The sequence below is a fragment of the Mustela nivalis genome (assembly GCF_964662115.1).
Source record: "Mustela nivalis genome assembly, chromosome: 8".
Classification (NCBI taxonomy): Eukaryota; Metazoa; Chordata; class Mammalia; order Carnivora; family Mustelidae; genus Mustela; species Mustela nivalis.
Window position 1 is genome coordinate 120691824 of NC_139027.1, and position 25737 is coordinate 120717560.

At 47.4% G+C, this 25737-nt stretch overlaps 1 protein-coding gene across 1 annotated transcript; it reads right to left on the reverse strand.

Moving 5' to 3' along the window:
- Positions 1-11133: 11133 nt before the first annotated feature.
- Positions 11134-23651, reverse strand: AHCY (adenosylhomocysteinase). Its single transcript, XM_082743639.1, has 10 exons — positions 23466-23651; positions 19024-19214; positions 17839-17914; positions 16200-16349; positions 15197-15309; positions 14537-14744; positions 14361-14448; positions 14143-14260; positions 13165-13359; positions 11134-12047 (listed from the first exon to the last, which is right to left on the reverse strand). Exons 1-10 carry the CDS (start codon positions 23491-23493, stop codon positions 11916-11918), a joined length of 1299 nt encoding a protein of 432 aa, XP_082599765.1. The 5' UTR covers positions 23494-23651; the 3' UTR covers positions 11134-11915.
- Between the last annotated feature and the right edge of the window lie 2086 nt (positions 23652-25737).

The window sequence follows — 25737 nt, forward strand, 5'->3', positions numbered from 1 at the left end:
GTAGGGAATGGAGGAGGCAAACCCCAGGCCCTGGATTGGATAGAGCAGGAAGCACCTGAATAGAGCACAAGAAAAAAGGTGAGCACTCCAAGCTAGGCTGGTGCCACAGTTCTGTGCATGGAGTAAGTTTCTGTGTTTCTCTGGGCTTCCATTTACTCATGTGTAAAATGGGAAATAATCATTTTTACTGTTCTCATTATAAATCTGAGATACTGATGCTTCCTGTACCTTAAAAAGACAAGAAACACACATACTTGTAGAGAGAAAAGCTTTCAATTGCTTGTTTGGTTCTGTTATTTAGGCTACACACCCATAGGGCAAGAACCTTTTGTTCATTGTACCACAGCTGCCACTGAATAAATGTCATCAGTAATGAGAACCCTGGGAACATATTCCAGCTGCTGCTGCTCCTGTGTTTTCCAGACTTTGGTCACCAGTCAGGTACCATTTGGCCTCTAGGAGTGAGGCCAGGCATGAAAAGCCAAAGATCCAGTCCATTAGTGGCAAAATCACTTGGCTGCAGGGCCTAGACAACTACATGGAAGACCAACCCATTCACTCATTTAGCAAATGTGTATTGAGCACCTACTATGTGCCAGGCATTGTTCCAGGTGCTGTGAATACTATGACCATTGTCCTTTATTAGAGGTTAGAACCATTGTTAGCATATGTGGCCTATTCCCTCCAACTCTCAGATGTCTCTTCTGTTGCCTCAGATCTCTGTTAGATTAATAATGTACCCAAGTGCTCCTTCAGCTTGAGATCCTAAGATTCCTCCACCTTCTCAGAATTCTTCCTCAAACTTTAGGGTCCTGATAACATGGTTCTGAGCTTCTGCAAAACCCTATCGGAATAACCAGAACCGAAACACATCCGTGGCTCAGACTTAACGATTCCAGCATTGTAGGATCTGCCGCTCCCCAACTTAACACACCATTATTCATTCATTCTCCCCCCTGGACCCAGACACACATCCTCTTTCTCTCTCTCATACACCCACAGGGTGAACTCTGTCCTGGGAAGATTTGTTCTACTTTTATGGTTATTGATTCAGAATAATTTCTTCCTCCAGGGTATAGCCTTCAACTTGTCCCAAAGTTTTCACAATAGAGCCTTGGACAAGTTATTGACTTCTTGAGGCTACTTAAGGCTTCTTGGCTTCTTGAGGCCACTTTCCCATTTGCAAAATCATTCACAGTGTTCTGATTGCAAACAACAGAAATAATTCTGCCTAGCCTAAGCAAAAAATAAAGGGGGGAGGGGCTGGGCAGTAATCTACTGGAGTGAACTGGGGAAACCTGAAAGAACCAAAGGAAAAGCCCTATGGCAGGCCTTAGAAAGGACAGCACCCTAAGGGCTGCTAAGGAAGCCAGGTCAAAGAAACCAGTAGACATTGTCTTTGGAGCAAGACCACAGGACAAGTCAGCCCCAACCACTTCAGTTCCTGCAATTCCAATTCCCAGGAGAGAGGATCTGATTGAACTGAAATGGTGCCCAGGAACGCGTGGTCTGTTTTAATTAACAGTCTCACAAACACTATTTGTAACAGAGGAAGGGTATTCTCCAAGAGAAAATCAAAGACAGACTTGCTGGGGGGTAAAACCTGCAACTGGCCACCATGAGAGAGCTGGACTCCAGATTTATTAGCAGGATCCTTCCAACCCCAGAAATCCTGCGTCATAATCTGAATAATATAATCTGAAGCAATGGTTTATTTTGCTTTGCTTTAATTTCAAAGAGGTACCCTTCCTCAGTTGAAATCTTAAGGGGGAATCCTCGTTATATAATACACATTAAAGCAGTTTTAAGTTAGTAAAATATGATAATGATGCACACAAAAATTTGAAATTGGGGAATCGAGATTAACAGTTGTCCCCTAGGTCAGCCTCAGCAACCAGTTTGTTTCTGTCTTGTTTTGGTTGCACAGTACTGACAAAGATCTAACTCACACGGAGAAGTTATTACAAAAGGTTTTAACAACTCACCCTGCGATCTCTGAACAATCTTCTATTAAAGAGAAACAGCAAATCATTTATTTCTAAATCTGATCCAGGGGATTGCCAATGTGTTATAATCTAGTGCATCACACATTGAAACCTGCAAGTTTTTACTACATCTTCTAAAAGTCTTCAATGTTTTTAAAAGTAGAAATTGAAGCGTATGGTTCTACAGAAATAAGAGGCTTCAAAAACCATGGCCTTCAGGGCCTCAAACCCCTTCCTGGATTCTGGACCAGAGACCAACCTAACTGGCAATCTTTGGCTCCTTATTGTAAGAGCCTTCATCTGTATGAACAGCCACAGATGTAACATCTCCACCCAGTGTCAGGAAGTTACCCACCAGTCATACAATAGAAGCTTTATAGAAGATTCTAACTGCAAGAGCTAATTTCTGTGTGTGAAGGGGGCAGGATAAGTAAAGAAAGGAATTTGATTGTAACTCAGTGAGCCAAACCACTTGTAGCAAATTTCAGATTAGTCTGAAATAAACTTGCTCATCTCTTTCTTCTTGGGGGTGGGGTGTGTGTGTTGACAGGGTTGAGGGTGGGGCAGGAATAGCCTTTGTTTTATTGGTAAAAATCATCAAATGTTTATATTTACTCCAGAAAGCTTTTTCCTAATGGCCTGCAGAGACTGTAGCTGTTGCCAGCTCTCCCCACTGGCTATGGGAGCTGTAGAATCTGGGAGATGGCACCACCTAGTGGTGGTGGTGATGATGACAATGATGATGATGGTGGTGCCTCCTTGTTGCCTGGGAAGCCCAGCAGACAGCTTCATTCCTTAAGCTCTGAAGGTCTCCACACTCTCCAGAACCTGTCTTTAGAATTCCTGGACCCAATGGCTGCATAAACTGCCAGAAAAAAAATAAAAGACAACTTCCAGAAAAACTAATATAATGATAACGATGATGATAAAAAAAATAACTTACCCAAGTCACCTAATTTGGTGAGATCACATTTGCAAGCCTTTGGGTGCACTGATTCCTCCCCAAATCAAAAAGCAGAGCCTTGTGACTTTGGGGAAAAGTTGTGTGTGTGTGTGTGTGTGTGTGTCTCCCTTCCATTTTAATAAAAATTCAATCTCAGTCCAATTTTTTTTTAATTTTTGAAAAATTTTAATTCCAGTATAGTTAATATACAGTGGTATATTAGGTTCAGGTATACAATAGAGTGATTCAATAATTCTTTATATTCCTCAGTGCTCACCAAAATAAGGGCACTCTTAATCCCTTTCACCTGTTGCATCCATCCTTCCCCACCCACTTCCACTCTGTTAACCACCAACTTTTCTCTACAGTCAAGAGGTTGTTTTCTGGAAATAAAGATTCTATTTACTTATTTGACAGAGAGAGAAACAGCCAGAGAAGGAACATGGGCAGGGGGAGTGGGAGAGGAAGAAGCAGGCTTCCCACTGAGGGAAGCCTGACCCAGGGAGCCTGACCTGGGGCTCAGCTCAATCCCAGGACCCCAGGATCGTGACCTGAGCCGAAGGCAGACGCTTAACAACTGAGCCACCCAGGTGCCCCTGGGTTGTCTCTTTTTTGTTTCTTAAATTCCACATATGAGTGAAATTATGTGGTATTTATCTCCCTGTGACTGCCTTATTTCCCTTAGCACTTTACCCTCTAGATCCTTCCATATTGTTGCAAATGCCAAGATTTTATTCTTTTTATGGCTTAGTGATATTCTGGTGTGTGTGTGTGTATTATGTCTTCTTTATCTATTCATTTATTGATGGATGCTGGATGCTTGGGCTGATTCCATGACTTGACTTTTGAAATAATGCTGCAATAAAACGTAAGGGTGCAATATTCTTTTGAATTAGTGTTTTTGTAGTCTTTGGGTAAATACCGAGTAGTGGAATTACTGGAGTATGTGGTAATTCTATTTTGAATATTTTGAGGAACCTCCATACTGTTTTTCACAGTGGCTGCGTCAGTTTGCACTTCCACTGATGGCCCACAAGGGTTCCTTTTTCTTCACATCCTTGCCAACATTTGTTTTTTCTGTTTTTTACTTTAGCCATTCTGACAGGTGTGAAGTGAGATATCTCATTATGGTTTTGATTCATATTTCCTTGATGAGGAGTGATACTGAGCATCTTTTCATGTGTCTGTTCATGTCTTATACCCATTTTACTTTACTTTTTCTTTTTAAAGATTTTATTTATTCATTTGACAGAGAGAGACGCGAGAGAGGGAACACAAGCAGGGGGAGTGGGAGAGAGAGAAGAAGGCCTCCTGCCGAGCAGGGAGCCCGATGCAGGGCTCGATCCCAGGACCCTGGGATCATGACCTGAGCTGAGGGCAGACACTCAAACGACTGAGCCACCCCGCTGCCCCCTTATGCCCATTTTAAAAATTGGATTTTGTTTTTTAATTATTTATTTGACAGAGAGAGATCACAAGTAGGAAGAGAGGCAGAGAGAGAGAGGAGGAAGCAGGCTCCCCGCTGAGCAAAGAGCCCAATGCGGGACTCGGTCCCAGGACCCTGAGATCATGACCTGAGCCGAAGGCAGCGGCTTAACCCACTGAGCCACCCAGGCGCCCTGGATTTTTGTTGTTGTTGTTGTTGTTGAGTTCTATACATTCTTTATATATTTTGGATACTAACGCTGTATTGGGTATGTCATTTGCAAATATCTTCACACATTCAGTAGATGGTCTTTTAGTTTTGTTGGTTGTTTCCTTTGCTGTGCAGGAGCTTTTTATTCTGATGTAGTCCCAACAGTTTATTTTTGCTTTTGTTTCCCTTGCTTCAGGAGACATATCTAGAAGAATGTTGCTATGGCCGATGCCAAAGAAATTACTGCCTATGATCTCTTCTAGGATTTTTATGGTTTCAGGTCTCACATATAGGTCTTTCATCCACATTGCGTTTGTGTGTGTGTGTGTGTGTGTGTGTGTGTGTGTGTGTGTGTAAGAAAGTGGTTTGGTTTCATTCCTTTGCAAGTAACTATGCAGTTTTTTCAACACCTTTGTTGAAGACTCTTTTTTTCCATTGAATTTTCTTGCCTCCTTCATTGAAGAGTGACCATATAATCATGGGTTTATGCCTGGGCTCTTTATTCGGTTCCATTGACTTATGTTTCTGTTTTTATGTAGCACCACACTGTTTTGGTTACTACAGATTTGTGGTATACCTTGAAATCTAGGATTGTGATACCTGCAATTTTGTTCTTCTTTTTCAAGATTGTTTTGGCTATTTGGGGTCTTTTGTAGTTTCATACAAATTTTAGGATTGTTTGTTCTAGTTCTCTGAAAAATACTATTGGTATTTTGATAGGGACTGCATTAAATCTGTAGATTTCTTGGGTAGTATGGACATTTTAATGATATTTGTTCTTCCAATCATGAGCATGGAATGCTTTCCATTTGTTTGTGTCATCTTCAGTTTTTTTCATCAATATTTTACAGTTTAGAGTACAGGTCTTTCATCTCCTTGGTTAAATTTATTCCTAGGTATCTTATACCCTTTGATGCAATTGCAAATGGGGATTTTCTTTTTTCTTTTCTTTTTAAATTTATTTGACAGAGAGAGACACAGAGAGAGAGGGAACACAAGAAGGGGGAGTGGGAGAGGGAGAATAAGTCTTCCGCTGAGCAGAGAGCCTGATGTGGGGCTCGATCCCAGGACCCTGAGATCATGACCTGAGCCAAAAGCAGTCACTTAACAACTGAGCCACCCAGGCACCCTGGGGATCGTTTTCTCAATTTCTCTGTTACTGTGTTATTTTTTCTTCTCTTTTTTTCTTTTCCCCTCCCATTATTTATCCCAGTATCTATCAACATACGGGATTCTGCATATGTATGCACGTCAGAGGTTGCAAAGGAAAAACAGAGATGGGGCCTGGTGAGAAGGGACAGAAGTGCTGCACCTGGAGAACTGGGAAATCAAGTGGGGGTGGGGGGGGCTTAATGAGGGAAAGGGGACAGTTAATTCACTGATGAGCCAAGGGCTGACCTTTTGGAATCCCAAGGCAGCCTGTTTTCCCATTTTAAATGATCTGGGAATTAATTGATCTCCATCTGACAGAGCATTCCCCACGCCCACCACCCCTGAAGGCCCAATACCCCCAAGTAATCCTCAGTAGTTTCACTCAAGCCAGAATCATGGAATCCTGCACTTGCTGACACCTCTGGAGGCCCTGAGACCTACCCACCCTCTCCAGGATGCCTCTAAGGTTGTTTCCTCACGTTTGCCACAGACCCAGAGCTGCTGCTCAGAGCCTGAGGCCATGTGCTCTGTAATTAGCACAATAGCACACTAACCGTGACAACTGATTGAGCAGCTACTTCATGCCTGGGTGATACCAAGCTCCCACATTTACTACTTGAGGTAGGTATGATAAATGAGGGGACTGGGGCTCAGACGGGCTAAGTATCGCGCGTAGACCTTACATCTCATTGCTGATTCACTTCCAGCCCACCTTAAGCACTAGGCCACTGCAAGCCTGGTATGAGATTCTATCTGCCTGGAGCCAACACTTTATAGCAGATTCAGCCCCAAGGTCTTTTCCCATTTTCTCTGTTATTTTCCTACAACCTGGTGTCATTTCTATCTCCTCCACATCAGCAGGACTCTTGAAATTGCCAGGGACAGCTTTGTCGTTGTTCACTTCCCTAAGAAGTCCGGAAGGTATTTCTAGTTAGCAGAAAGCCTAGATTCAGGTCCTCCGGAATGTGTCACTCTGTCCCCCAATTCTGTGGGGATGTCCCCCTCAGGTAGTTTCCCCCTAGTGGGGGCAAAGAAGCAGGTCTGGGCTTATATTCTTACCAAGCCTAGCAGCCCCACTGAAGAGTGTGCCTTTTCTTCATTTTCAGGACAGATAGGTCTCTTTTGCCCTTGTCATCTGCTGTGCAACAGGCACAGAGGCAAACTACAATGATCGCTGTACAGCATAGGCATCACTTGGGAACTTCGTAGAAATGCAAATTATAGGGCCCAATACCAGACCCACTGAATCCGAAGCTCTGGGGGTAGGCCCAACAATCTGTTTCAATAAGCTCTCTACATGGTTCTGATGCACACTGGGTTTAAGAACCACTGGGTTAGGGAAAGCCCTTTACTGGAGTTACACATAAGCCAGCAGTTAGTAGGAAAGCAGGCACAGGGGCGCCTGGATAGCTCAGTGGGTTAAGCCTCTGCCTTGAGATCAGGTCATGATCCCAGGGTCCTGGGATCAAGCCCCGCATCAGGCTCTCTGCTCAGCAGGGAGCCTGTCTCCACCTCTCTCTGCCTGCCTCTCTGCCTACTTGTGATCTCTGTCAAATAAATAAAATCTTAAAAAAAAAAAAAAAAAAAGGTACCCGCAGAGAGACATGCTGAAGCAAGGCATTGTTGGACACACTGTAGGTGTATGTTCCTACCCACCTGTTTCTCTCCCTGGTAACAGGACAAGTATGAGAACAAGTGTGAGTGCAGGCAGACCACTAGGGTGCTGGGCAGAGTGGACTTAGGTGCCAATTGTCGGAAAAAGCCCAGTGCCTAATACTTGGCCCCTTGTGAGTCATAACTCCTCCAGCCTGGAGAGAAAGCAGTAGTCCTGGAGGAATCTGGGAACAAGCGCAGCTCCCACTGGGTCCAGGCAGCCCAGGGGTCCTGGGGTCCTGGGGTCACAGTTGGGAAATGTTCTACATTGCACACACTAGATTTCCCGTAAAAGTCCTAAAGCCCTGCATTTGAGTCTGGACCTACTTGAGCCATGTGCCTGTCCTTGAGCCAGTCTGGAGAGCTGATAGATGAGGAACAGACTGAAGCTGACTGACAAGGCCTGGATCACATCAGCACCCTTGGCTGCCTCTATCACTTCAAGCAGGTTTCCTAGTCTCATCCGCTGGGGTAGCCCTGAGTAGGTCTCAGGTGTAAGAGTCTGGATTCCTGAGGTTTCCTGAAACGTTGGACCCCCCCACCAAAGCGATGGTGGTGACCCCTACCTGCTGCCTCTTCTAGTTCCCACAGGTATCAACAGGCCCACACGACCCCTCCAAGCTCATTACTTATCCCCAACAGGACTTGAAAAGGATGCCAGCACCTCTAGCCTAGCCGGGTCCTGCCACCACGTGGATGTGAGCAGAGGGGCCTCGTATCCAGGGAAAAGCTCTATCTGGAGGCAAGCTGGACACCTGCATCTGTAGGATGACTTTATGTGTCACTTAAGTTCTTTGAGCCTCAACTTCTCCACATACAAATGTTGGATTTGGCTTTACAGATGCTCCAACTCTTCCTGGTTCTAAGAGCCTATGATTTTTCTATAGTATTGTCTAATTTTCCAAGTATTCTAAATTCTCTGCCCTCAAAACTGCTCCCTCACACCCACTGTACTTGACACACTTAAAAAATTTTTTTTAAAGATCTTATTTATTTGACAGACAGAGATCACAAGTAGGCAGAGAGGCAGGCAGAGAGAGAGGAAGGGAAGCAGGCTCCCTGCTGAGCAGAGAGCCTGATGCAGGCCTCGATCCCAGGACCCTGGGATCATGACCTGAGCCAAAGGCAGAAGCTTTAACCCACTGAGCCACCCAGGCACCCTGACACACTTAAAATTTGACATGAAACTCTTCATACATGTTACATCGTTTGACCCTCAAAACAGCCACCTGAGGTAGATACTTGTCCGGGCCCCAAGTCACGTGGTGGGTTAACAGCAGACCCATGTCTGGTGCTTTCAGACCCCAGCCCCCTGCTCCGCAACCCCCACCCAGCCTCCAAAGGCCTTAACCTCCTTTCTCCCTTTCCTGCAGCAGAGGAAGTGGGGGCGGAGACAGCCATGGCCGGGTTAGGTGTTACAGAACCCTCAGCCAATTCCTTTTTTACCCCATGAAGCTTTGATGATGGATCCCAGACATCAGGAGTGGGGACTGGGGACATATGAGACACATCATCTTTCATTGTGGATACCAGGTCAATGTTACACATGTGACAGATCAGCACGTGTTACACATGTGACTGAGATCAGAGGTAAGGCTGAAACCAGATTTAAGGGGAGAGGGTTGTTTAATACACAGTGTAGTTTCACTGAGTTTACCCGAGGCCATTCTCATTCCTATTAGTAAGTGTACATTTATATCTTAATAAGGATGTTGCTTGAAAGATGCATTATATACAGTGTAGGAGGCGGTGTTTTTTTAAGATGAAAGATTCTAAGAACTGGCAGGACATTTCCAAAGATGAAAGGGAAAAAAAAAAGGAAAGGCCTGGATAACAAAAACCAGAACTCCTGGGAGACTGGAGGTCCGGGGTGGGGGCACGGGGATCTCACAGAAGGGAATTCTAGAAAGGTATTTCCTAGGTCTGGGAGGAGGCTAACTTGAGGAAAGGGAATGTGCTTACACACAGGGCTTCTTGGAGGGAGCAGCATGACTGCCTTGTGAGCTTAAGTGTCTAACCTCTCTGGCTCAGATGAACAGCGGCCTGCCCCTCTTTCCCACTGAGAAGTCATTGTCCCAAAGACCACCATGGTAGAGTTGCTGAGGGGGTTGCTGTGGGCAGCACTTTCTGGTGGAAGTCTTACCTTTAGGGGGGATTTGTATTACAGTTCCAGAGTTACTGATCCAAATGTTGGGAAGTCCTGGGGTATGGATAAGGCTTGGATTGGGGCTCAGAATCCTACCTAGTACAAAGGCCAGTTCACTCTCATGGTTCCTCTCAGAGCCTGTTTGCTGATCTGTAGAACAGGAATGCAAGTCCCTACGAGGTTATCATGAGGAATAAGCACTTTCTTAGCATATTACGTGATAAACAATTAGGTTACATGAAACAGCAGTGGGCATGGTAATGGATGCTTGACCATTGGTGTCACAATCAGTTGAGAAGTGGGTCCTATGTCATTTGTTACTGGTAATCACTGAAGTATGAAAATTCATAAAATTATTCACAGTAGAGACCTATCATATATGCAATAATGTGTGTATGACCTAGGGTCAGGCCATTTGGCCTCTCTGAACCTGTCCTCATTAGTAACATGGGAATAATACCACCTCATGGCTGGAGGCCGAGAATACAGAAATGAACAAACCACATTTGTGGAATGCTCAGCCAAGTAGGGATATTTCAGGAGTCTGTACGGCTCAAGGATTAAAACCAGAGGTCTCGTCTTAGTGTTCCAAGTCTATCCTTCCTATCCCCAGGCCACCTTTCAAACCTTTTATCTCATAGCTTCTCCTAAACTACAGCCGAACAACTCTATCCTAACCCATCCCCTCAACCCACACTTGCTTAAGCTGTTCTGCCTGGAATGCCCTTTCCTTCAATTCCTCCCGTTAAAATTCACCAGTTCTTTCAAAATCCATTTCAAGCATTACCTCTTCCCTGTGCCTTTCTCCTACTACTGCCAGGAACTGAACTCTAAAGCTGGACAGAGAAAAAGAAATGCCAGGAGATGGCAAAGCTGTTTTGTAAGTGTATTCTCCCTCTAGCTTGATCCCAGAAGGCTAGTCAGGTCTCAGACATCCCAATATTCCCATCAGGGCCTCCATCCAGTGAATGACCCTTAGAATAGTCTTATCCTGTCCAGGTGGGTTCCTGACTTCCAGGACCAGCACAGAGTTCAATATATTACCATTTCAGCAAATAGGAGGGACCCCAATTTCCTTTAAGTAGCCTCTTAAAAAACTGTGGGACTTTAGGAAAGACATTTAATCTGAGTCTCCACTCTCAACTATGAAGTTGGGGTAACATTATTACTAAGCTTATTATGAGAATAAAGAAAATCAATAATGAAGCACCTAGCATCCAGCAGATGCTCAGGAAGTAATAGCTCACCCCAAGGAGCACTGGATCAACCCAAAAGTATAAAGGGGGAGAAAAAGAAAAGATGAATGAAACACACAAAAAAATAAGGTAGATGAAAAAATTTGAATAGAGATTACAATAAATATAAATGGGCTAAATCCACCTATTAAATGATAGATTAGGTTAAAAAACATGCAAGTTTACAAGACACATACCTCAAGAGATCAAATTCTCTCTTCACTTTACCCATTCTTCCAAGTCCAAGGGTTTGCTTGCAGGCTTTATCACCCCACCCCACACTGCAAACAAATCCTTGTCTTCATCAGCAGGCAACTATTACTTCTTATCCATGGCATTTATTGTTGGCTGTGGATTATCTATATAATAAAGGCTCAGAATTCTTTTAGGCACCAAAATTTTTATTTACCCATCTTCCTGCTATTTTTTAACATTATAAACATTAAACATTATAAACCAAATGAATCTTTTTGATCCAGGGTTGTTACAGGAACCATTGTGTTCCAAAGAGGTGGCAGATCTATGCCTCCTTTTATGATTCTCTGGCCCCTCTCAACCTCTGGGTGTCACTTCTCTTTTTCTTGCTCTCCCTTAACCGTATACTCTAACCTGTGTAAAATAGAAACTGACAGTACTAACCTCATTGTTCTGTGAAACCTCTTTAACAAGAGAATCCGCAGCACTAAGGTAGTTTCTCAGGGACATCAAACTCCCAAAAGTTCCTCCCAGCTCTCTGATACAGTTCATTCTCATGTCATGGGCTGAGGAACCAGTGAATCAGTAAACTAAGAACATGTGTAAAGTCCACAGGCCAGGTGAGGGCCTAGATGGTAAAGTGCATGCACTTTGTGACCACCACTTCTGAATTCCAACCCAAGTAAGGACTGACTGAGCAATTCTAAAACCCCTGAGCTCATGGTTCCCTGTGGGTATCTCCTATGTACTTGTGATGACCAGGGCTTGAGAAGGGGCTTCTCAATTCCATCTGCCACACTTAGAACAGTATGAGGGATGCACCAGAGGCCAAAGATGGAGTGACTAGCTCTGGGGAGTCAATGGGGAACATTAACAAACCTATCTCAAAGTTGGTGCCATTTGCTCTTGGGGAAGAGAGGTGGGACCCCAGCAAGGCCAGCAGCTACAAGGCAAACAGTAGGCCTGGTTCTCAGTAGCGGTAATGATCAGGCTTGAAGGGACCATCACGGGACAAGCCCAAGTACTGGGCCTGCTTCTCAGTCAGCTTGGTCAGCTTCACATTCAGCTTAGTCAGGTGGGCTTCAGCCACTGCTTCATCCAGCTAGAGAGAAACACAGGAAGATGTAGAATCAGTGTCCTGCTCTGGGACCCATTACCTGCAACCAGCTACCCACAGAGACAAGAACTACTCTGTTGAAGTATCCGTCATACATGTTACACATATTACCTCATTCTATCCTCACAGCCAGCCTCACTGGATGTGTTGTTTTTGGCTGCCCAGCTCCCCTTCCTCAAGAGGGAACCATGCAACATACCCCCTCCAAGTAGCCCTGGTGAGACCATCGACCACATCTCCTTCCTCACCCTCCACCAACCCAAGCAACTACCACACGCTGCTCTGGAATTTATCTATGAACAGAACATATTTTCTATGACAGAGACAGGGATTCTTTAATTCCTAAACAGGAAGATAATCTTTTTTTTTTTTTTTTTAAGATTTTATCTATTTATTTGAGAGACAGTATGAGAGAGGAAAAGGTCAGAGGGAGAAGCAGACTCCCCGTGGAGCCGGGAGCCCGATGTGGGACTTGATCCCAGGACTCCAGGATCATGACCCAAGTGGAAGGCAGTCGCTCAACCAACTGAGCCACCCGGGCGCCCTGGGGAGGGAATCTTAAACAGGAAGGGTATCAGTCTCAGCTCGTCAGTCAGTGGCAAGTCTATTTAACAAGTGAAGTGAATCTAAAGAAGAGAAGAGCCAAGACACAGAGGAAGATGAATCCCTAGGTCCACTGTCTGACTCTTAGACTTCTCTGTTATATAACCAAGGGTTTCCTTTTAGGTTAAAATGGCTGTTGACTGTTTTACAATATATCCTTAAATTCTTTGTTTATAAGTTCGTAATATCCTTTCCTTCAAGAGGGAGAGCCAATTCCTCGCTCTTTGAGTGACTCACTTCCAATGAATAGAATAAAGCAGAAATGATGTTGTGGGACTTGGAGACTAGGTCCTAAAAGGCATTTGAAGCTTCCTCCTTTGCTCTCTTGTGGATCACTCACTCTAGGGGAAGGCCAGCTCCCCTAGCGGCAACAGCCGCTCTCTGGGAGTCAGTCCCTGCTTTTGGGCCTCAGTTTCCTCCTCTGATAAATGGAGAGAATGATTTCTGCCCTGTGGAGGACTCTGGGAGGACTCCTAAGAGGGCAGAAATGCAAACCCACCTTCTTGGGCAGGAAGTGGACCCCAACAGAGTACTTGTCTGGGTGTGTCCACAACTCTATCTGTGCCAGCACTTGGTTGGTGAAGGAGTTGCTCATCACAAAGCTGGGATGGCCAGTGGCACAGCCTAGGTTGACCAGCCGGCCCTCAGCCAACAGGATGATACGGCGCCCATTTTTCAGCCAGTAGCGGTCCACCTGTAAGTGGGCAGAGCAGCAGTGAGGGTTGGCAGGACATTTGTTCCCAATGTCCATCCCTGCCTCATCCTACCCTCTTGACTAGCAGGCCTTCCTACCTCCTGCAGTGTCTGTGAAGGGACTGGACTGTCCTAGAACAACCCACAGTACAGGGCCAGGCCCTCACAAGTAGTAAGAGCCAATAGTTTTTAAGGAGCTCTGAGCTGCAGAGCTCACAGGTCTGCTGTGAGAATTTAATAAGCTGACACGTGTAAAGCCTTTGACACATGGCTTGGCAGATCCTAAAGTACTCAGTAAGTATTAACTAATGTTATTATCATTATTATTGCCATGTGCCCTGGGTTAAAAGCGTACACAAACTAATTATATATTTGTATATAATTATTACATTTGATTCCAGTAACCACCCTATGATTTAAGTACTATTATTATCCTCATTTCACAGATAGAGAAACTGAAGTTTAAAGGGTTAAGTTGCTGCAATTTGAGCCTGGACATTTTGAGCACAAATCCCATGTTCTCGATTGTCATGCTTAGTCAAAGTCGGAGGGGTGCCCAACGTGAGCTGCACAGCAGAATCATCTTGGGAGCTTTAAAAAAATCTATGGGGATGTCTTGGTGTCACTCTAAGATTCTGATTTAAGTGGCCCTGAAACTAGGCCCTCGTCCTCCCCCGTTCCACTACCCAGGTTGCCAGAGCCTCCTCATCTACTCTTCCTGGTGACCAGCCCACAAACACACCCCCCTCTGCCTTCATCCGCCCACCCTGCTGGGGCTTCTCACCTGGGGCTTGATGTTCACCTTCTCCACAGCATTTTCGTTCAGCCACTTGACATCGATCTCCACGTCGAAGTGTCCAATGTTACACACTATGGAGTCATCTTTCATCTGCTCAAAGTGCCTGTTGGGGAGTGCCAACCCATGGGAGGCTGTCAGGGACAAAGAGCAGCCCCGAGCCTGCCTTCTTCCTCGCTCCCTGCGACCCCCACCCTGGCACCTACCGGCCAAGGATGATGTCAGTACAGCCTGTGGTGGTGACAAATATGTTGCCCTCCTGACAGGCCTCATCCATAGTGGTCACCTCATAGCCTGTGCAGAGATGGCGTCCACGGGTCATCCAGGGTGGCCCTGCCCCTCTGGCCCCAGTGGCTGACAGCCAACCCTTGCCCTATCATACCCTCCATGGCAGCCTGCAGTGCATTGATGGGGTCGATCTCCGTGATGATGACGCGGGCCCCAAAACCCCTCAGGGCCTGGGCACAACCTTTGCCCACATCGCCATAGCCTGCTACCACTGCCACCTTGCCTGCAATCATCACATCTGTAGCCCGCTTGATGCCATCTATAAGAGACTCCCGGCAGCCATACAGGTTGTCAAACTTGCTCTGAAAGAAGAGGGGGCAAAGGGGTGACGGGGGCAGGCAAGGCCCTGGGGCCTCGGACCTACTCTTAGCATCTTGGCCTAGTGGGGCTTGGGCTAATCCCTTCCTGTGACTCTCCCCACCAGCTAATGTGCTCCTACGCCCCTCGCTCTGGTCAGCCCAAGACATTCTCCCTAGCCCTTCTATGCCAGTCTAGAAGGCTTCCTGAGGATCAACTGCTAAGAGAGATTGCCTAGAATCTGCTTCACTTTAAAGCTCTGGCTGTATAACTCATTGTATAATTCTTCCCTCTTTAATGTACTTACTACCCTCAGTCATTATAACTCCTTTCCCCCTGTCAAATGAGGGCTTCAAGTCCTTAGCCTACAGCCTTCCCAGGGGCCTTTCTTCAGAGGCCTGCTCCTGAGCTGCACTGGGAATGAACGGCTGAACACGACACTGCCCCACAGACTCACCTTGGTGACTGAGTCATTGACGTTGATGGCAGGCACCTTCAGCTTCCCATTGGCCATCATCTTGTATAGGTTGTGGACCCCCGTTGTGGTCTCCTCAGAAATGCCTCGGATGCCTGGACAAGAGAGGAGGGCCTGAGGCTAAGGCCAGGAAGGGGCTGACCAAAGGATAATTAATGGCCGTGCCTCTGGGATGAGACCCCAAGAGCCTCAAAGAACCCACACCTCAACTCACCCAAATTCCTCACCTCTGCCCCAAAAGCTGCTTTTTCTTTCTGGCTTCCCATCTCTGTGACTGATACCAGTCACCCAATTCTCTAGCCCAGCATGCAAGGGGAGTCACCACCATCACCAGCCCTAAGGATCCCGTCTCCCCTCGATCCCCAAGCTCTTCATTCGAACTGCCACTGCCCTAGTCCCTGCCACCATCATCTCTCGCCTGGTCTCCCAGCCACAACCCATCTTCTATCTACACAGAGCCCAGGAGCCATTTTATATTTTCAGAGAAATCTTTTTAGTACCACCCAATTACTTCTCTTTCCTCTCAGGATCAAGCCAAACTCTCTTCTCTTGGCCTGTTAAGTGCTTACACATCCACCCTTCATTAAAGCTCCGTCTATACCCTGCAATTCTCCTCAGTAAAGGAATGCCATACTGGCTTCCCTTCAGTTTCCTGAATAGTCCATCCTTTCCTGCCTCAGGGCCTTTGTACTGCCTAACCCCTCTACATTCCTTCCCACCCTGATTTAACAAAGCTGACTCCTTCCCAGCTGTTCCCAGCCCTCAAACCAGACCTTAGCCAGACCTCCCCCCATCACCTCAGCCCCACACCATCAGAAATCAGGAGGCCAGGCCCCAGCATGTCTGCAGGAGCCTGCCATCTTCCCATCTTCCACAGAATCTGCTGCTCTAGGCAGTGGAGTTCTGCCAGGGCTGCTGCCTTCACACGGGCAAGCAGGCCCCATCTAGCCTACCAATACCTTGCCCACCCACCTACCCCATTTACCTGACAGGAGCTGTGGGTACTTGGTGTGAATGAGGTTGGTGAGGTCACCGCCGTCATCCAGAATCATGTTGAGGGGCCCGTCCTTGAAGTACAGCGTCTGCTCAATGCACCACAGGTACTCCTCGTCTGTCTCACCCTTCCAGGCGTACACTGGAGGTCGGGTGGCACAGTATATCGGGACTCGCCCTCCCCACTGAGGCCTGCTACAGGCAGCCACCGGAGCATAGCCAATGCGATCTCCTACCGAGTTTCCATCCCCAGCCACCTCCAGCCCCTCTGAGGACTCAGGCGGTGAAAAGAACAGAACTTGGAACCAGCTCGATCTGAGGGCAAATCCTGGTTCTCCATTTACCAGCTGGGGGACTTTGAACAAAGCACTTCACCTCTGACAGCCTCCGTTTCTTCACCTCTAACAGTACTGATTAAGTGAGATGGAGGCCAAGTACGGCCCCTCCAGATATAGGTATCTAGAAATAATTATTTCCTTCCCTACCCCCTTCTGTCTGGACCCCAAGGATGGGGACAGCAATGAGTGACCGGGGCTCGGTCACCCACAATGCCTAATGCTGCAAAGTGTTACAGGATCATTGAGCCACACTCAGGTGGACCCACAAGCCAAGATCCAAGATCCATTCTGCACTGAAAGGACTTGAGGGCCCAGCAGTCTCTGTGGTGGGTTGTCCTGGGCTAAGTCTGGCCAAAAATTTAATAGCAGCTACTGTGCATGGAGCACTTTCTCTGTGGCAGACATTATTTTGACTGCCTCATGCTCCCTCTCATTTTTCCTCACAGTAACACTCTGAGGCAGGCATTACCATCATTCATTTTTGATGCCCAGAGAGGGGCTAAGATGTGCCCAAGTCACAGCATGGGCATTCCAGAACAGGCACCAGAATCCAGGCCTCCTCCTAACTGCCGGCCCAGAGTGGGACACGGATGTTGGGCTCCTGTGAATCTTGAGCAAATGAAACTGGCCAAGCAGGCCTAGCTGCCCTCTCCATCGAACTACAGCAGTGGTCTTGAAAACAAGGCCTCTCCCAGAAAAGGGTCACGGAGCCAAATAAGGCAGAGCATTGGGGGACCTGCCAGTCCAAGCTCTGGAAGGGTCCTCCCCAACCCATTCTCTCCACCTATGGCTGGTTAGAGGGAATTGTGCATGCCCTATTGAATCACCATCAGAGCTAACCACTTCCCTCCCAGAGTCCCAACAGATGTGTACCTGTTTCTCTAGCAGCTTGTGATGAAGTCTTTCCTTAGCCTCCTAGACCATCAGACTCTAGGCAATGGACCTCTGGGGCTATTTTTCCACCCAGTATCTCCCCCGATTCTTTTGGAAATAGACGTACATCTTCCTTTAAGGATCTTCCTCTCCTCAGCATCATGTGGTTCCCAATCATAGGATCCCACCCTCCCTGGTTATGTGATTTGGGAGGGGCCAAGAAGTGCATCCCAGAGGATTTTAGATGACAGTGGCACAAAACAACTCTTTCCTTAAGAATCACTAGGCTAGAATTCCGTGACGGGAACCCCTCTCCCCTGCCATGGGAAAACCTGTTGCAGTGCGAGTCAGTGAGGCAAAAAAGGGAGAAGCAGAGCCCATTATGCATTCCCACATCCCTCAGCAGCAAACAGGACTCACCTGGAATGCCAGCCTTGGCGATGGCAGCAGCTGCATGGTCCTGGGTCGAGAAGATGTTGCAGCTGGACCACTGCACCTAGAACAGCCAACGAGACAGGGCTTCTGGTCAGACGGCTCATGCACAGACAAGAGATCGAGCAAAGCCCTGGATCAAGGGGGACGAGGCCCAGCGGGCTCTTCAACCATAGGCTGGGGACAGCTGGTGCGTGGATGGGAGCCAGAGCATTAACAAAACCCGATTTAGGCTTTAAAACATCACCTGGTGCTATGGGAGGGCAAAGAGCTCCACAAGGAAGCAAGGAGATAAGTGAGGAAGCTGCTGTAAGAGTTCAGACGAGAAATGCCATGGTAGCAGCGGAGGTGACCACGGGTCTATTCTGAAGGCCGAGATGACAGAATTTGCTGTGGGGTTAGTTGCTGGCGGGGGAGAGAAAAAGGAGTCCAGGTCCTTGGACGGAGAGAACCTGGAAGGCTGGTGTTTCCATTTACTTACATGAGGAAGACTGCAGGAGGAGGGGGGAACAGGAAATCATGAGTTTGGACATGTTGAGGTTGAGATGTCTACTAGATCTCTAAGTGGAGATGACTGACACAGAGGCTGCCGGATACATGGTCTGGAGTTGCGGGGAGAAGTCCAGGCTAATCCATGTATTTTGGAGTCATACACACAGTACTTAAAGCCAGGAAATCAGAGCACTGAGTGTGAACGTTGAAGAGCGGTAAGAGGTCCAAGGACTGAGGGTTGGTAGACTTGGTTTGTTGGTTTTGGCTGCTCTTCCCTGCCGCGTCTCGGGAAACCATCTTACTCCAAAACTCCCAGAGAGGTTGGAAGAGCCGCCAGCCCTTGGTACTTATAACCCAGGCTGAAACAACGAGAGGAAACCCATCCTCCTGGCACCATGACTGGTCCATGGCGGGCACAGGACCCTGGGAGGGCCCATGAGAGACAGTCCTTAGATGACTCGGTGGGACATCAGCCTTGAGTTTTTTCCTACCCAGAGCTCCTCAGTCAGCAGGATGTGAACTGAAGGAACTCAAACTATCTTCGCAGTCAGGGCAAAAGCATGCGTAAGAATAGTCACCACAAAGGGTGGTGGCACTGTGACAAGCCTGAAGCCCCTACTGGGCCCCAGGGGCACCACATTGGACGTCCCCACCCCCCACAGGAAATGCTGAGGGCCTCACCTCTGCACCCAGGGCCACGAGGGTCTCAATGAGGACAGCTGTCTCCACAGTCATGTGTAGGCAGCCAGCGATGCGGGCGCCCTTCAGTGGCTTAGAGGCCGAGTACATCTCCCTCATGCGCATCAGGCCCGGCATCTCATTCTCCGCGATGTCCAGGGCCTTGCGTCCCCAGGAGGCCAGGCTGATGTCGGCTGTAGGACCAAGATGGATAGGAGTTCCGTGAGCTGCCGCCTCCCACCAACCACAAAACACCACCATTCTTGCTTATCTACTTGTGGACACAAAACACTCAAGTGAGCCATCTGGTTGGTCACTGCACTCTCACTAACGCAACAAGGATTTACGGAGACAGGGCAGTCAAAGACCGACAGACCTGGTCCCTGCCTAACCACAGCTTACAGCCGTGTAGGAGAACACATGTAATCAAGGAGTCACTACAACGCAGTTGCTTGATCTCCTTGACCATATGAAAATGCTGCTTCCCCACTACCGATGTTTCTTTCCACTGGGAGTAAACTCACCTGTGTAACTAATACTCTTGGCCTCTCTCTGCCCTTGGAGAAGCCAGAGTGACGTGTCTGATTGGTAAACTTGGGAAGAATGAAGGGCATGCGCAGTTAAGCTCTCCCTTTTGCAAGCAAGCAGTAGCCAGCCAGCCTGCGGGGAGCAAGTTCTTTCACATGGAGACCTACCTAATACCCTTGCCTGTACCTGCAGGGTACCTGAATTTCGCAGTTTGCTAGCGGGATCATCGGACTTCAACACTCATCTACACCCTCTGGCTTCGATGTCATCAGTAATGAGAGTTCTATTTTGGCTTCTCTCTGCCACCCCAAATGTCTCAAATGTGTCCAAATTCTCAGACAGGAAAGAAGGATACTATTATGAGCTCTCTCACCATCTCAATATTCTTCTAACAATTTCACCCTTTCTCTCTCCCAGCCCACACCAGCTCATTCCCTAGGTCAGTGGTTACAAACTTCCCTGAAAAGAGTCATCAGGCATCCTTGTAAATCTCCCCTGGAAAAAAAGAGTCAATAGTTCTAGGCTGAGGGCTGAGACTCCTGGCGATTTTTATCCTGAGGGAAATTTATGTCCTGCCAATCACCCAAAAAGGTAGTTGGTGGGAGGGAAAAAACTGCAGAGAATAGTAACAATAAAACTAAGTCTGCTTCCTTCTGTACATCTAAGCAATTTCAGAGAAGAAATATTCCTCCCCCATGGGAGGAACTACTCCCCCAGTGCCTCAACACACACACCCTCCCCTTTCACCCTCCCACCCCACCCCTACCCATTCACCTTGGCAGGCCATCACCAATTCTGACCCTCCTTTGGAAATCTTGATTTCAAAACCAGCTCTGGCCATGTCCCATCTTTCCAATCCTCTCCCTCTGGAGCCCAAACTCCCAACAAGGGCAAAGCTGACCAGGTCAGAATCTCGAATGCATTAATCCTACCGATTTCTAGTCCCTCACCACACCACCTTCTATTCTCAATTGCTTCCACAGTGGAGGATTCCCCTGTTCCCTCTGAGAACTCCTTGGCAAAACTCCCTCACCCAACCCTCCACTGCACCCAAGCCACTGAGCCCAGCAGGAGGAAAATCACAACCATACTAAGACCACAAATCTCACAGCACATTCAGCAATCATAGGATTTTTTTTTAACATCTTATTAATTTGATGGATAGAGATCACAAGTAGGCAGAGAGGCAGGCAGAGAGAGGGGGGAAGCAGGCTCCCTGCTGAGCAGTGAGCCCGAGGTGGGGCTCAATCCCAGGACCCTGAGACCATGACCTGAGCCGAAGGCAGAGGCTTAACCCATTGGGCCACCCAGGCGCCCCAATCGTAGGATTTTCTTTCTTTCTTTTTTTTTTTTTAAAGATTTTATTTATTTGACAAAGAGAGATCACAAGTAGGCAGAGAGGCAGGAGAGAGAGAGGAGGAAGCAGGCTCCCTGCTGAGCAGAGAGCCCGATGTGGGACTCGATCCCAGGACCCTGAGATCATGACCTGAGCTGAAGGCAGCGGCTTAACCCACTGAGCCACCCAGGTGCCCCGGATTTTCTTAATAAATTTACTCTCCTTAGGCTGGGGCACCTGGGTGGCTCAGTGGGTTAAGTGTCCAACTCTTGATTTTGGCTCAGGTCATGATCTCAGGGTTGTGAGAGGAAGCCTTCTCGTGCTGAGCATGGAGCCTGCTTAAGGCTCTCCCTCCCAGGGGGCCTGAGTGGGTGTACTCTCTTGCACGCACACTCTCAATCTCTTAAAAAAAAAAAAAAAAAAAAAAAAATTTACTCTTGTCCTACTCTGTCCAAGCCTCTAGCACCTCTCCTCATGAATTAATAACCTCACTTCACAACACATTGAGAAGAAATCAGAACTATGCCATATTGCCTTCATGCAATCCACTAGTCCTCCTCCTCTGTAGCTGTAGACCAAGCATTCTTATTATAAAAGAGAACAGTCCTCCTTCTGAAACCCTTTCTTTTCTTGGCTTCTATGTCTGTCGTCCCATAGTTTTCTTCCTACCCTTCTGGCTCCTCTTCCTGTAACTGACTCTAATGTTTGGAAGCCTTCAGGGCTCCATCATCTCCTTCTTCTCTCTTACCAGGTGAGCTCATCCCATTACAGCCTTTAAATACCTTCCCTACGGCAACAATTCCTATGTTATTTCCAGCCCAAACTTCTCCCCTGAACTTAGGACTCTCATAATCCAACTTATCTATTCAGCATCTCTACTTGGATACCCAGTTAGATCTATTATGTGTCACATTTGAGCCCTTGGGACTTCTCCTCCCTTTCAAACTTTTACTTCCCCAATCTTCCCATTTTAGGGAAATGAAACCACCATTTGATCAGCCACTCCAGCCAAAATCTTTAAGATTTCTTGATTCCTCTTTTCCCCTTTCACTGTCTCACCCTCTTCCAGCCCATCAGCAACATTCCAAAAAGGCCCTCAACCCTGGCCAGCTGATCTCTCCACAGTATGACATGACCCCATTCTCGCTCAGGCACCGATGAGATCTTTACTTAACCTCTCTGGGCTTCAGTTTCATGGGGATAACTGGCTATTTGATAAGCCACCATTTCCACAGTATCTCCCCCCCCCCCCAAAGATTTTATGTAAGAGAGCACAAGCAGAGGGGAGGAGCAGAGGGCAAGGGAGAAGCACACTCCCCACTGAGCAGGGAGCCCAACTCCAGGCTCTGTCCCAGGACCCTGGGATTATGACCTGAGCCCAACTAACCCACTAAGACCTAACCCACTAAGCCACCCAGGTATCCTACTTCCACAGAATCTTTACAAGTGCTTCCTACTAGTGCCTCAGTTTCTTCCTCTGTATAACAGGACAAAGTCTACTTCCAAAGATTATTTTGTAAACACAAGCAAATCACCAAATACACTGCAAGTGCCCCATAAATACTGATGACTTTCTCCAGGTTTAATGGTGTCTTGAATTTACTTTAAAAACTGCTAGCAGCCTGAACAGGTTTGTGCTGAGAGTTCATTAGTTTGCTCCAAGTGTGTTCAATTACACAGAGTGGTGAAAGGGGTGTGCTTAGAGGCCTCCAAGGCCTACATTCATATCCTGCTCCAACACCAACCAGCTCTAACATCCTGAGCAAGCTACCTTTATTCTTGTGACTACGCATACTCAACAACAAATGAGAAAGTAATAGTCCCTTCCCTAAAAAACCGTGACATAAAATGAATTAATGTAGAATAAAGGTCAAAGGTGGTGCCCATCCCATAATAAACGCCCAAAATACACTGGCAGTTTATCAACTTTATCCACAGAACAGCAAGGATTTTTCTAAGCACTCCAAGCTTTCTTCGAGATTCGCTGCATGACTGTCCCTGTTGACCAGGAGAGTGACCCCAGAGGTTGAGTAACGAGCCCAAAGTCCCCTGTGAGTGGACTATTGCCGGCCTCTGGCTAGCTGTCCAGGCCTCTCCCCCGCACACGCCTTGGGGACTCCAGCACCCTCGCTTTCCCTACAGGAGGCCCAGACAGGGGTAGGCACTTGTCCGGGTCCACCCTGCTGGCCAAGGGGTATCCAGGTCCAGACGACAGGATCTTGGCCTCCTGGAATAGGTCCCTGCAGGTGCCAACAGTCCCAGGCCGCAGCCAGGTGCACGCTCTCCGCCTGCCCCAGCCCCCTCCGGGCGCAACACGCCGCCAGTTGGCGGCTCCGCAGCCCGCGCCGGGGCAATGGGCCTTGCGCGGTACGCCGGAACTTGTAGTCCACGGCCGCCTCCAACGAACCGCTCGCTTTGACTTGAGAACTCCAACCCCCAGGAGGCCTCGCGCAGCCAAGATCGCGCCGAGCCAAAGATTCAAGAGGACCATGAGCGCCCCGCGAGGGCCCCGCGGCTGCCTCCCCAACAGGCCACCAGCGGATGTGGAGCCTACGCGGCTAGCTGCGCTCCTGGAACTCACCGACTTTGTACGGCAGTTTGTCCGACATGCTGGCAATTTCCGCACAGAGTGATGGACACACGCGAAGGGAACCAGCCCTGGGACTGCGGGTAGCGCAAGAAGGGCGGCGCTGGGCAGGGATCTGCGAGAGGCGCCGGCGCCTTTAAATATCTTCCTCTATCTTGCATATTCATGAGTCCCGCTACTGCTGAGCGGTCCGGGGCGGGGCCCAAGGCCGCGGAAGGAGGGGGCAGGGGCCGGAACCGACTTCGAATCCAGCTGAGAAAAAAACCCGGATTTTGTTCGTGGTGCGTCTGGAAGAGAGCTCGGGGAGAGTCCTGAGGGCAAACCTGAGGCTTCCTTTCTTTCATTCGTTCAGCCACGAAATCCATAGTCAAAACCTAGTGAAACTGCTATTCTAACCAGCTCACCTCCCGGAGCCGCAATTTGCTCATTAATAAAATGGACCGAATGTACCTACCAAACGGGTTACACGTAAAGTTGCAATATGTCAGGTTCCTAGCACATCCCAGATAATTCCACCCTCCCCGCCAGGTAACCACTCTCCTGAATTTAGGTAAATTTGCGAGCATTTTACTACTTCTACTGCATTTGTGTACATCGTTAAACGTTTCATTAAATTCCTTCTGTAAGACCATTACGTAAATGGTACTATTCTGCACGTAGACTTCTGCAACTTGCTTTTTTCTGTCACTATGATATTTGTACGAGTCACGCATATAGCTTAAAATGTACTTATTTTTGCTTTTGCTGCTAGATACCATTTCAGGCGTACGTTCCATGATTAATTTATCTGTTCCATGCTGATGTGCAGGTAATACACAGTCTATCGCTTCTGTATACGTGGAGCAATGGACATTTCTGTCCTTGTCTCTTAGTGCACGTGTGCGGGTGTCTCTGAGGCCGAAATGTACCCAGGCGTGGAGTTTTTGGGCGGATATTGCCAATTTAGTTTCCGAGGTAGTTTTACCATTTTACCTGCCCCACCGCCCCACACACACACCAGCGGTATCTGAGATGGCCTGTTTTTCCATATCTCTGTGACCCCTTGTCAGTCTAACAAATTTCTGTTGACATTATGGATGTGAAAATGTATCTTCTTGTGATTTTAACTGGCCACCTGAAGACCCTTTAACATCTCTCAAGGAACCCTGCCCCCCCCCAGCTGCTATCCATTTTCTTCCTCGCCTTTTTCAAACATTTTCAGTGTTATGCCTTTCCCCGATCTGCTCTTCTTAGCTCCCACTCAGTTCTCAGCTGTGTGGCTTCTACCCCCAGGTCTTGGCTGAAATTTCTACAGCCAAGGAAGGTCATCAGGAAACCTGGCTGAATCCAACAAATGTGCCTCAGCCTGCATTTCCATCCCACTGCAGCACACAATATGCCTTTGCATTCCTCCTTCCTGTCTCTCCTCCCGGTATTTATTCCTGTCCACTCAGTTCCTTCTCTGTCCTTGGAAACTTCCTCTTTCTCTAGTGCCTTTAAGGATTGATGTTCCTTCCTGTGCCATTTCACCCATACTCATGGCTGTTAGGACCATTCTGTCAGGTTGATCCATGTGTCTGTGGATTGAAACACTGCCATATGCCAGAAGCCACCTGCTTCCCTTCTCCCCACCTGGAAGTTATTGCTACAGTGAATTTTGTCTTAATCATTTTTCTTTTCTTCTTTCTTTCTCCTTTGCTTTTCTTAATGGGTTTTATTATCTATGTGACTATCCCTAAACACAACATTGTTTAGTTTGGCTGGTTTTTTGCCTTTGTAAAAATGAAATCATACTGTACATAGTCTTCTGCAACTTGCTTTTCTCTCAACAATGTTTTTGAGTCAGTTGTGTAGATGGTGTAGCTATGGTTCATCTATTTCCCATATAATCCATTGTGTGAATATATCACAATTTACTAATTCATGAAATTGTTGATGGGCACTGAGTTGTTCCAGTTTTCTCTACTACAAATAATAATGCTCTAACATTCTGCAGGTACACTCATGTCCAACTTAGCTGGATAATATGAAACTGTTTCCCAAAGTGGTTGCATCAGTCTATAACCCCACCAACTTTGGATAAAAGTTATTGTTCTGTCCCTTTACCAGCACATCCTGGTATCAATTTTTATTTTTGTCAACCTGGCAGGTATGACATGATCTTCTGTGTGGTTTTAATTTGGATTTCTGTAACTACTAATGAGCTTGAGCACCTACTTGTATGCTATTTATTGTATAAATTCTATCTGCGATCCTTTCTCTGTAAAAGTTGTCTTGCCCATTTAAC